The 12882-nt window shown below is 47.9% G+C and overlaps 1 protein-coding gene across 2 annotated transcripts in view; it reads left to right on the top strand.

Annotated features, from left to right (window-relative positions):
- Positions 1-2462: 2462 nt before the first annotated feature.
- PDE9A (phosphodiesterase 9A) overlaps positions 2463-12882 on the top strand; it is a 50540-nt gene continuing 40120 nt past the window's right edge. For both annotated transcript variants that reach the window (XM_075742927.1, XM_075742928.1), the window contains exon 1: positions 2463-2690. In XM_075742927.1, coding sequence (XP_075599042.1) covers positions 2622-2690 — 69 coding nt within the window. In that variant the 5' untranslated portion in view covers positions 2463-2621. The remainder of the gene's footprint in view (positions 2691-12882) is intronic.

Below are 12882 nucleotides of genomic sequence, written 5' to 3' on the forward strand. Positions count from 1 at the left end.
ACATTGTCTGATGCTGTATTGCCAGGATTTGGGCCCGTCTGATGAACTGTTGAAGGGTTCCATAAGATAGGATAATTCTTCCAAGTCATTTTTGCCCCACGTTGCACGGCATATAATAATATAAGGAGATTCAGGAGGGTTAAACCAGCTAAAGGAAGGCAGTGATTTCATGGACTTGCACGTCCTCTTTGATGAACACAATCTTTTGTTGCCTTTCAGGCTTGAGCCTGAGCCTGAGCTGTGCCTTAGATTGCATCAGGCATTTACCGTAATTTCTGAGAACTCAGCTTTTGTAGATTCACTTCTACGTGAGGTGTTCTTGAAAAGTGCAGTAGTCAGCAATTTTAAAGCAAAGCGATTTTTCCAACAAGTATTAACGTAATTAGAGGGAGGAGCTTAAGAAACACAGTTTAAATACACAGGAACAATAGATGTGACAATGGGGATGGAGAAGCAGGAACAGGATCATCACTTGGATTCTGGAGCCTGTCTTTTTGCTGACTGGAGAAGCTGGTCATTTTTTAAAACAGAAATCAAAAGGTGGATGCTCATTGGTGTGAGATTCTGATCATTAGTTGTCTCAGTGCTGTGTGATCAAATCCTGCAACACACCAGTGACCTCATCTGACCACTCTTGGAGCAGGTCATCATGGAGGGAGATCTCAGACTCCTCTACAAGACCAAACACCCCATGTCGACCTCCCAGTGTGAGGGCTCTTGCTGCCTCTTTCTAAATGGCTCTATTTTTGTCCTCATGGCCATCTTCCTAAAGTACCTGCTGTTTGTCAAGGTCAATCAAGTCGCTCAGGAGCGAACCATGGTAAAACGGGGTTAAGGCAATGCTTAGCAGAGCAGGGTATAAAATGATCGGTCACAGAAGTCCCAACTGACATACAGGAGCAGTGGGGTTGATGTGGAAGGGCTGTTGCAGTGGGAGAGGCTGCGCCCACCTCGGAACAGCCATGGGGATAGCCTGGGAGGTAGCCTCCAGGACAGCTTAGGGATGGACTGTAACATAGCCTAGGGGATAGCTTACAGGATAGCCCACGGAATAGCTCCACAGGGGCAAGGGCTCTCTCCTGAAAGACGTCATGAAGAAGAATGTGAAGCAAAGGCTTGCACCTCCCAAAAGAGTCCCCTTGCCCCTGGCTCTGAGGGCATTAGGAGTACCGCTGGCATCAGTCTGAAAGGCCAGCCCGGCTCTGGCTCCCGGACCTGCTCAGCCCTGCCGGCTTATACGAATCCCCTTCGCACAGCAAACGAGCCCTGCCTGCGTGTTGCAGGGAGCAGCCGAGGCTGCACATCGTGCTGTACCCGGCAGGGCCACGTTGGCCTCCTCTGCGGGTCAGTTGTGTCTCACTCAAGTTGCAGGGAGGGCCTGGAGGTGGGCAGGGACGGCAACGTAGACCCCGCTGCCGCAAGCCCAACTCCCCCACGCTGCAGCACAAAAGAAACTGGGAAATGTTTTTGCAGCTCCTCCAGCAGAAGCCTCAGAAAATGCTGAGAACTAGCGCTCGCGGGACGAGCGGTTTCCAGCCGCTGTGCACGCTTGCAGCCCATCAGCCAGCCTCTCCCCTGCGAGGGCGGAGGAGCCGCTGTCTCCAAAAAGCTCTCCCCTCCGTGACCAAGTGTCACCCCCCGGCGCTGCTTAAGCTCCCCACAGGCACAGGCACTGCAGCACAGCACAGACACGCAGCAGATGGCATTTGGCATCCGCTCAGAGAATCGACTGTCGGATGCTTTGCTCCCTCCTGGTTTTTGGCTGCGCCTTCCCATGGGAGATGCCTTTGCCAGGATACTTCACATTCCCTTAAATAACAAATTCCTTTGCTCCGGGGGTGGCATAGAGGGTGTTGGGCGAGAGCATGGGTTTTATGCTTTCTTTGTGCTTCTGGAGCTTACAGAGGGGAAAAAAAAAAAAAAAAAAAGCTGCTGCTTTTTCTTTCCACCCTTGTAATGATAACGGGAGGGATGTGGAAATTAAGCTGCCGAGTTTGGGCTGAGATGGTCCGAGCCCCGGCTGGACGGGCACTCCCAGCGCAGGGCGCAGCTGGGAGCCTGTCACACCGCTTGCAGGGTGCGGGCAGCTCACCAGAAGGGTCGGCGCTAATTAACAATTACCGTCCTATTTCAGCACAAAACCAAATGACCTCTCTTGCCACCCTGACGAAGGAGGTGTGTGTGTCCCCCCCCCGCCCCAGCCCGCCCCCCGGGGGATAATTGCCGCTTGCTGCTGTGTGTGACCGGAGCCGGTCAGCCCCGGGGTCGGAGCCACAGCGCGGATGCCCGGCAGGTCTTAGCCCTAAAGCCAAGAGGGGTTGTTGCTATGGGAATGGAGAGGGAGCTTGCAGACAGCATCTGGAGCCTGCGCCTTTCCCTGTCCGAGGCAGCTGGATTTGGAGGGAAGCAAAACTAAAAGGAGGTGGCAGAGAGAGACAGAGGCACAGTAAAATGCATGCATGTTAGAGGAGGGACCTTCCCAGAATGAGAGTACAGTGGGATGCAGAAGAGCGGGGACACCAAACTGTCAGGCGGTGGTGGCTCGGCTCGGTAGCATAAACCTTATTTTCTGCTCTGTTTGACACTGGGAAAAGGTCCAGTGAAAGCCCAACTGTAACAAGATGGGATCTGCCTCCTCAACTTACCGGCCCAAGTGTATTTATTTGGATATAGATGGAAGAATTCAAAAGGTACTTTTGCTGTTTTTCACAAAGTAATGTCTCCGGACGCAGCAGCGGCTGTGGGCTCTGCTGCACAACCTATTTCTGTAACGCGAGTTAGATGCGTGTTTGCATTCAGCGTGTCGAGGGCTTCAAATCTCTTTTTAAGGGGAAGGGGAGGGGGGATCTTGAGCAGCTTCTGCTTTGTACACAGATGTTTATTTAAAGGGGAAGGGGAGGCTGGCAGCAGGGGAGGGCTGGGCACTGCCAGCTCTCGCTGCCTGCGTGGGGATCCTTGGTGTAGCAGCCGTGCAGGCTTCCTCTCCCGGAGCAGCGTCGCGATGTGTTTACAAAGTTTTGCCTTCGGAGAGGTTTCCCCCCGGAAAGCACAGCGTGCCGGGTTATTTGGAGATTGCCTGCCGGGGGGATTTTAGCGATGGGCATTTTCCTACCGCCAAGCTGAACAGCAGGCAGGTGCCCGGCGGTTGTGCCGTGGGGTGCGCCGCTGCATCGCCAGGGGGGCTGCGGGGTCCCCGCCACCTTTGCCAAGTTGGTAGTAAATAGTGATAAATGTTAATTAAAACTTTCGCTCCCATTAGCCTGCCTTGTTTGCTTAACCACGGTTCACAGCACAGGGGAAACTGCGGGGGAAATTGTTTCTGGCTAAAAGGGAGAGCTCGCATGCTGTCGAGCTGACAACCCACTGCTTTTAAACAGAAACAATGTCGCCACATTTTTATAAGTCTTTTTCTTCTTTTTGTCACCAATTCTTTGGCCACATACCAAGTGCCTTTTTTGTAATAGAGTGAAAGTGGCCACGAGGCTTGAGAGCACGAAAACTCTGAATTGCAAAATTCACATCTCTTTCTCTCTCTCGTCTTCCTGCTCTAAATTTTCATTTCACCTAGCCTCGCCTTTTGTTTCTGCTTTAAAAAGAAACAGCAAAGATACCCTTTCCCTTCCCTCCCCTTTGCTGTATGACTGACGGCAGAAATGAGGTGAAGGGAGAGCTGATACTCACAGTTCTGTCCCACACGCCTCTTGCCTACGATCCCCTCTGCCACTGCCCTGGAGAGGGACCCACTGCAACTGCCAGAGTCCTGTCCTCAGGAATAAGACCTTGGAGAATCCAAATCCGCACCAGGTTTCCCAGAGCAGGCTGCTCCTCTTCATCTTCTCGGGGGCTCAGAGGTGAAGGTGGTCCCTCTGCCCCCCCATGGGCTCCTCCATACCGGTGGGTGGGAGCGTGTCGGCTCTGTGGAGCTGAAGGCACCGCTTCACTTTTGCAGGGGGTTAATGAGTTGGTTGCCTGAACGTCCCCCAGAAGCAAGGCTTGTACGGAGCTCCCTGGCACCTATACGGTTCAATACGAAAATGTTTTGGTATTTTGAAAAGGCGGTGAGCATTCCCAAAGATGTTGATAAAGCATATAGTCTGTCATCTACTCTGTTTTTTTTTTTTAAGAAAAAAAAAAAAAAGGCATTTTGCAGAACCAGTCTCTGGAGAGTACTTTTGACGCTAAAAACGCAGAAGAGGCACAGTTGCATGAGCAAGCAAATGCAAACTCAGGCAGCATTAAGGGTTTTTTGCTCGATAAATGTTATCTGTTTCTTTTGTCAGATGTGAAATTCCATCTGTGCAATGTTTGGAAGGATTCCTGCAGTAAAAATGCCATGTAAATGGGGTTCACCCAGGGGTAAGCAGGGCATATCTCAGATTCTCATGCTTCCTCAGTAACAACATCATTAGAAAGAAAAAAAAAAAAAAAGAAAGAAAAAAGCAACCCTTAATCTTCCAAGGAATGCAGTATTGCAGGCTTTTAAAGGGAACTCATTAAATCAATGCTAAGCTACTCGTCAACCCAGTAATGACGTATGAGCTTCATTATAACAGCACTTGTTGAGTTTGAAAGGGCTCAGCTCCAGCTTGCTGGGCATCGCAGAGTCGTGCAATAGAACTGGGCATCCCACAATAGCACTAGTTGTGATGGCAATTATTCACAGGTAATTTTGTGTTTCCACGGCCTCATCCTGAATTTCTACTGGTGCAGCTGCAGGGCCTGCTACTGACTTTGGGAGAAGTTGTTTTGCCTCGCGCTGGCATAAATGAAGGGACAAACCAGGCTCAGAGAGTCACACGCCACCTCCCCCGGCAGAACCTGCGCATTGCAGACGAGCACTTGAAAGTGCTCTGCAACAGAAGTATTGAATTAAGCTAAGTTGGTTTTTGTGTCGGCGGGTCCAGAGGGGCACAGCTGGGAGGGCAAAGGGATGCGGCAAGAGTTGGAGGAGAGTTTGCTGTCTTTAAAACCCTTCTCAGTAACTGTTGAAATAAAGGAGGCACCATCAGCAGGGGCTGAACGCAGGACCGCGTCCAAGGCCAGCATGTCCCAGAATCCCAGAATGGTAGGTGTTGGAAGGGACCTCTGGAGATCAACTAGTCCAACTCCCCTGCTACAGCAGGATCACCTACAGCAGGTGGCACAGGATGGCGTCCAGGTGGGTTTTAAATATGTCCAGAGAAGGAGACTCCACAACCTCTCTGGGCAGCCTGTCCCAGTGCTCGGTCACCTTCAAAGTGAAGTTTTTCCTCATATTGAGATGGAACCTCCTGTGTTCCAGTTTGTGCCCGTTGCCCCTTGTCCTGTCACTGGGCACCATTGAGAAGAGCCTGGCCCCATCCTCTTGACATCTGCCCTTTAGATATTTAAAAGCATTGGTGGGATCCCCTCTCAGTCTTCTCTTCTCCAGGCTAAACAGACCCAGGTCTCAGCCTTTCCTCATAGGAGAGATGCTCAGTCCCCTCATCATCTTTGTAGCCCTCTGCAGAGGAAGGGCTGAGGTTTGTCCCTGCAAGGCCAGCGCCATGAACACCCAGGAGTCCAGTAGCCTCCTGCGAAAGGGCGGTGGGAGGCTGGGAGCAGAGGGGAGCCCAGCCCAGTGCTGCTGTGCACCACCCCTACTCCACATCAGGGAAGCCTAGCCCTCGCCTCAATAACTTGCTCGGCTCCATCCCGCCTGCACCCGCAAAGGCTCCCAGTCATTTGTCACACTTTGGTAAACTGACCTTTCAGAGGCATGGGCAGGCACAAAATGGTCCTCACCAAAGCTGACCACAGGGATGGGCTCTCCTGCAGTGGGCAGAGCTGACTGAGCATCTCCTCATGGTGGGACAGCAAGGACTCTGCTTTGGGAGGGACACGAGATGACCTACCCCACCCCAACAGACACCAATGGTGGAACCCCCCCACAGGCACCTGAGCTCAAGACCCCCAAAGGAGTGGCTTTTGTGTCCACCTGGGGAAGGCTTCAGGTTGCTGGTAGCTGTGTCCCGGCCAGGGGGCAGGGGATGGGGGTCTCCTGTTGGGCAGCCACCTGACAAGGTGGTGGAGGTAGAGCCAAACACGAAGCAGGAGGTGGATGGGACAGCCATGCTGGGGCTGTGGGACAGGGAAGACCAAAAGCTTTGCAGCGTCACAGCCACGCACTGAACTGGGGCTCTGTGCAAACCAGCTTCAAAGAGGTCACTTGTTCTCAGAGCTGACTGAAAATTGAAGTGACAGTGTAATGCACTTCCTATCCAGTGCTTACGTAAGGGGGATGCACACCTGGGGGAAACAAGTGCTGCTTGATATATTTATTTTTAAAGGACCCTCTCGCCCAGAGGCACCCAGCAGTTCATTACCCACTTGCTTGGACGCACACCTCCCTCTGCGCTTCGCACGGGGCTTAGCACACCTGTGAAACACGTCCGTGTCTCACCCTGCCACAGCACAGACCTCCCCTGGTCTGCTGCCAAGCAAAGGAGAAGACGGGGGCACGGGGGGAAGCTATGGCCGTATTTCATAGAGGATAAGGTGATCTTGCAGTACCACAGTGGACAGGGATTTCTCATTGTTCCTGGAGTGGCACTAGATGGGATCCAGCACCCAAACCCCCGAACCCCCAACCTGCCAGCAAAGAAGTGAGGTTTGCTCTTCCAAACTTCAGCTGGATCTGGAGTCTTATTTTCCTTCATAATGTTATTAACCCCTTGGCTGCACTTTTAAGAAAAATTCCTATTGAGTCTGTTTCGAATTAAAGATCCACCAGCAAGAAAATGTTCCCCAGCCCATGCCCAGTTTTTTTCCGTGAAGAAACTACTGGGGAACATTTTCTTTGACCTTTGAGATTTAAATGTTAGCAGAGCCAAACCAGCCAGTGGCCATATTCCCAGATGCATGGCTTCATGGCTCTCATTTTCAAATGTCACAGGTAGTGGCTTTGCTCAGAGTTGTAAGGAGTTCCTCTGAGGAAAATGCTTAATTCAAGAGGATTTCTGTTTCCAGTGTCTTAATCAGCATCACATTTGTAACAAGGATGGAAAGTCAGAGGGGTACAGAGCCTGAGCTAACTGGAAAAAAGAAAAGAACTGCCGCTTTTGTCAAGGAATCAAGGAAATCACTCAGGGTGGTATTTTCTTCCTCTTCAGAAAGCAAGTAAAGAATTTTGGAGCCATTTTGCTGGTTGACTGAATCATTCCGGATGCCAAACAGAGAAATGACCTTTTTTTTTATCAAAGAAGTTAATTGAGGTCAACCTTTTTGGGTGTCTACTGTACTGACCTGTGGAGCAGGACATTGATCCATCCACAGCCATTGTTCCTCTTGGCCCACGGTCCACCATGAATAGAACAAAGCTAAGACTGCATTTTGGTGCTGTGGTTATTACATCGAAACATCAGCGCTTAGGAATCGTTTCTGTCATGTGAGCTTTTCTTTTTAATTAGAGCAACGGCAACTGTGGTATAAATGCCTAGACTCTAGCAAACCCAACAGATTTTTCCAAAGCTCGCCGTGCTATTTTTGACATGCCAAACTGGATTCAGATTAAAAACAAAATGCAGCAGAAAAATAATGGCGTGATGATCAGTTCAAGGCAATTAAATATTTTTGCATCCCCATGACTCTCTCAGCACAGCAGGGCAAGCATGCTGTGCAGTGCCCATGGACCCAATTCTCTGTCTGTTTGGACTGGGGATTTAGGGTAATACCTTTTCAGCTGCCAACCATGGGAGGAGTGCACAGAGGGGGGGATTCACGGGCAGTCAGAGCACAGACACCTGTGGGGGCCGCTCTGCCTGGTCGGTGTTCGCAGGTTCCTCCTGCACATGGACGTGCCAAAACCCTCTTTAGCATGGTGAGGCATAAGTATGTTTTTGTGGGATCAAGGCCATTTTCTTAGCGCTGGCAGATCTCTGTGGGCAAGGGAAGGTGCGAGGTAGCGCAGCCTGAGTCTGGCCAGTAGTCTCGGCTCACCTCGGCTGTCTGATTTTAGCTGGCCCTGGTGAATTCAAGGTGACTGCTAGATGTTCTTGTTGTAAAGCAGCAAGAAATGAACAGCCAGTTCCTAAAACTCTATCACATTACAGCACATAAACATTTTAAAGATTAAAAATGGCTTAAACCCAGGCTTTTTAAAAAGTGAGAGAAAATGTCATACTTGAGGCCTCTCTCTCCCCTACTCCCCCTTCTCTTTCCTCCCCAGCGAGGGCTCCTCAGAGCATTTAGAGAGCCAAACCATAATCCTAGCGCAGCTCCGTAATTCCAGCATAGCTCTATAATTCTTCTGTACTCATCACCCAAAAAGGCTTGTTTACTGCTGTTTATCTTTCTGAAGTCACATGCAGTCTATTATAGTTATTACAGTTTACGGTCACACTAGCCAAGACAAAGTGTAGGCCTAACACTTTCCTGCTAGCCTCACCTATGGATTCAGCCAAGCCAACCATAACAGCTTATGCTGCTCACATACAAACTCTTTTCGCTTAATACAAACAAGACAAACCCATTTTTCTTCTATCACATTTCTGGTGAATTTACTTCTACAGCTGCAAATTGGCTTTTCACTGGCCCCACACCATATCTGCTTTTCCTTACTCCGTTAACTAACGTTGCGCTTCTGACAGTCCTGTATTATCAAGCATGTTGTAATGTCAGACATTAATTGTGTGAGTAGTTTTGAAACAAGCAGCCTAGCTTCGCTCATATTTAGTGAGGACATTTGGTGCTAAAACATCCTTATTATCCAGTTTACGAAACATTTCAAGCTTAATGCATTAATGTGCTACAAGGTTAATTGCACATAATACCCCATTAGCAGCAACCGTTTGCCCTTTTTATGTTAAGTAAAGCCAAAGTATAGATATTTCTGTTATTTGTCAAAGGTTGAAATACTTTCATGTCTGCTGCAGAAAATAAGCAACTTTCAGCTCAGCATCGCACAACCAGCCTTGCTGGTTCCTGGTTCCATTCTGCCATTAATCATTAGTACTGAAAGGCTGAATAGTAGCAATATGTCCCTTAGTACAGTCAGCAGGTTGCACGAGCCTCTCTTTAATGTAACCTGGCTTCCTCTATGAGCCCAGCAACTCTAAAAAGTAAGGAGATGCTTCCTTACTCATAGTGACAGAGCCAACCCCTGCCATGCTGTCCCTCTCAATGGATGTCCAAGATTGCCATGGAGATCACACGTATGAGTGTATCAATCATAGACATTTTCTTTCCTGAAAAGAGAAAATCTCTTTTCCCATAGTGCTCCGTTCAGGGATGTTATAAGGATCGAACTGTGATTTACTATATAGCAACGTGCCTCGGGATCCTGATATGTCAGCTCTGGCTGGCGGCTCTTGCTTCTCATTTTAGGGTAATGTATATAATTAGAAAACTAACAGGATTCACCCCATTTAACCATTAACCATAGCCATCTAAAAGTTAGTGATGACTGCTCAAAGCTAGTCACACAGGTTCCCCTGTAGTCACTGAGGAGGCGGGTGATACCTCCAGAGGGTGATTCATCCCATCTTAAACTGGGTTTTGGAGACGTGTGGGCTGATTTACCCTTTGGAAGTCGTCCTCTTTCTCTACTGGCAAGAGAGGGAGTCTAGCAGAGCAACACACAGGAAATGCCAAGCTTGTAGATATTTGAAGTTACGTCAGATGAATCCCACCCATACATTTCACTTAGGTGTCGTGTTGAAATGAATGTTGTCGAGCCATGTCACTGCTCGAAGGTAAGTGTGAATCAGCAGAACTGCAGAGCTCCAGCTGTTGCAAGTAAAACATCTACCATGCTCCTCATCCTCTAACAGATGCAGTAGGTAAAAAGCTCGGGGGAGCCTTCCTTTTTGCTCGGACTCTCAGCTGACGGCTCTCGCGCTTTCTTCACCCCACACGCACATGCACGCACGCACTTATTCCCTGTTCCTCTCCTACTGCATCAAACAGATGGCAAATCTGGCATACTATTTTTAATACTGCCTAACATTTGAAGCTCAGATAAAGGGAGTGGTTTTCCAAATATCAGCTGTTAATTAGTGCAAGAAATAATAAAAAATAGGTATTTTCGATATAGCTGGGCTCATGCTATGCCTGTATCTGAATTCAAAGAATGAGAAACCTGGGAGATGTTTAGATTTGGGGTTTTAGGTAAGGCTTCTGTTGGATATTGGGAACCATGACTGATAAGGTCATTTATCACCATTTTTTGAGGAAGACCGATTTGCTTACATGTTTAGAAATATGAATTCCTTCCAGTGATTTCTATAGAGTGGTATCTAAAAGTTCTGGATCCTGCTCAATTTTGATACGGACAACAAAGACCGCTGGAGAGAGAGGAAAAGTCACAATGAAAAATTTCACATCAGCCTTCTGACTTAGCAATTCAAAAATCCTCCGTGAAAGCTGCTGTTACAGAAGCAGCAACAATTTTCAGTCCCTGCAAGATACATAACTGAGTTTCACCAGACTCTTTTCTGACACACTCTCTTCCAATCTCATTAGAGAAAGATTATCATTTTCGATTGCTTCAACTCTGCACTTTCAGCCCCGAGACTGAACATTGCTCACTGAGCTGAATGAAAGACATCACCAAGTGCTGAAAGTCTTGAACACAGCAGGCTGAGACCAGCAAAAGGAAGTAAGACTGAGGATAGGCTGGCTTTGAAAATATGTCTGCATTATTTATTTAGGAATTTTACTAGGGTGAAAAAAACAAACATGAGTTAAATTCTTGGAAGAAAACCCAATTACCAACAACAGATCAGAACAAGATAACATTCAGAACAGGGGTTACAGTTTACAGAGAGGATTAGCTGTTCTGAGGATCAAATATAGAACAGAAAATGGATTTGTAGGCTGTGTTTTTACCCATCCTATCTGAAAGCAAAATATAATGTGATTAGTTGTAAGCTGGTAGGTTGCAGAGTATATGCATTACACTCCCTTAGTAATATCTCCATCACAATCATTAATATTGAACTGAGTGGGAAAGTCAGCCAGAGTAGCAGGGCTCTTAATCCCTACTCCTTCTGAGAGGGCTTTTAAAATCCTTGTCCTTGACCAGAGGTGGATACTATGGATTAAGAGAAAATGGCCCCTTATTGCAGAGGAAGATGTTTCAAAAAATGCAGAACTGTCTCCAGGAAAGATGCCAGTCCCACAGAAGTGAGCTCTGGGCCAGGAACCAGGCATCCCCATCAAGTCACACTGTCCTACTTCGCAGTCACTGCATGCTTCATCAAAATATTATTTCCACTCCAAAAACCCTCAGTTATTATTCATTCTGCTTTTCCCTCCTTTGCTTCATGCCAAGGCAGGCAAACAGCATTTCCCACTTAAATCAAAAGGCTACTTCTTGGTCTTGATGGAGAATTATTGAAGTGATCAAGCTGAGCATTCAGGGAAGACTAGTTTTCCTGTCATTTTTTGCTACATATAGTAGAAGTTTTGCTAACAGTAACAAGGACAGAAATATGAAATAATGTTAACTCTCAAACAGGGGAAATTAATTGTCTGCAGATGCTGCATAATTTTTCAGGAATACATTCTTTTCCCCCTGGCACAAATCCAAGGGAGATGCAATTAACGGGGTTTACATGTGGCTGATTTTCTTTGTGGCATTTAGTCATCAATCTGCAGGCTGAAGCAGAGGCCTCTGTTTCCCTTTCCCGTGCGGTGTATCGCCTCTGTGACTCTGCTTACATGATTTTGGCTCTGCTTTTCCTTTCAGAAATGACACTGGCAAATGAGTGTCTTGTGTTGTCTCGTTTTGCAGGAGACTCCCATACCACCAGGCAATATTGGAGTCCCTGTGTCCACTCCTTCTTGTAGGATGTGCATCAGGAGCTGCATCCCTGGCTTTTTCGGGGCTGTGCTGACCTGCATGACTGCACTTTTTTGATGCGTAGTATGGGGAAACTTGTCTGTGGCCTATACATGCATGATCTTAGCCCACTGCCACGGCTGTAGAAAGTGCTGTGGTCTCCCACCTTTGGCCTCCGTTACGCTCCATAACAAGGTCTCCGTCCTGTCCTAAGCAGTGATTTCTTCCATTGCTGGACATTAATGCAGAGAGTGAGGTGCTGTGGGACATGTCGCAGCAGTGGCTTGCCACCCAGGGATAGGAACAGGGACCTAAGCAAGATGATGACTGTGGGTCAGAGACAGCTGAGACAGGTTTGAAGGGAGATGAAGTCCCCCACTGCTGACTGTGGGTCTGGATCAGACCCACAAACAGTGCCTGAAAAGTATCATCATGGAGACCTGGGCTGAAGAGCAATAGCTTCAGGACATCTGTCCAAGGAAGGACATTTTCACAAGACTGGGTAAGATGCTTGCTTCTCCACCCAGTGCCAACAGAGCTGCAGGTCAACCATCTTCCCTGGTCATGGAAGAAACCACGTGTCCCATCTGACTGAAGTATGGCCGCAAGCCAAATGTCACTCTAATGCCTTCATGTTGCTAATGTCCCTGCAATGATAATGGACTTTAGGCAAATAGGATTCCTATACTGTGCTGGAGCTATCAATAGTACACAGTACTGTCCTCCTGTCTCTCTAAAACACATTCCAATCATATTCCATCAGCACAACTGACATCGACTTTATTGGGAACATAAACCTGCAGGCAATAACAGGAACAATTGCATATTGCTGGGAAAAGTCCGAGGCTGGCTGCTTTGTTTTAGAACAGAAAGAAGTTGGTCAGAAAAGCTCAGCAGGTTGCAATAGAAGAAAACTTCAGCAGCATATGCTCTTTGATTAAAAAAACCCAATCAACTGAGGAAAACCATCCTGAGATGAGTATCAAAGTGCGGTTGGTGATTCACAGATCCACTTTTAGCAAACTTAAGTAAAAATGCCAAGTATGGAAAGCTAAAAAGCATGTATGGAGATAGCTCATAAT

The sequence above is a fragment of the Balearica regulorum genome, chromosome 1, assembly GCF_011004875.1.
Source record: "Balearica regulorum gibbericeps isolate bBalReg1 chromosome 1, bBalReg1.pri, whole genome shotgun sequence".
Taxonomy (NCBI): Eukaryota; Metazoa; Chordata; class Aves; order Gruiformes; family Gruidae; genus Balearica; species Balearica regulorum.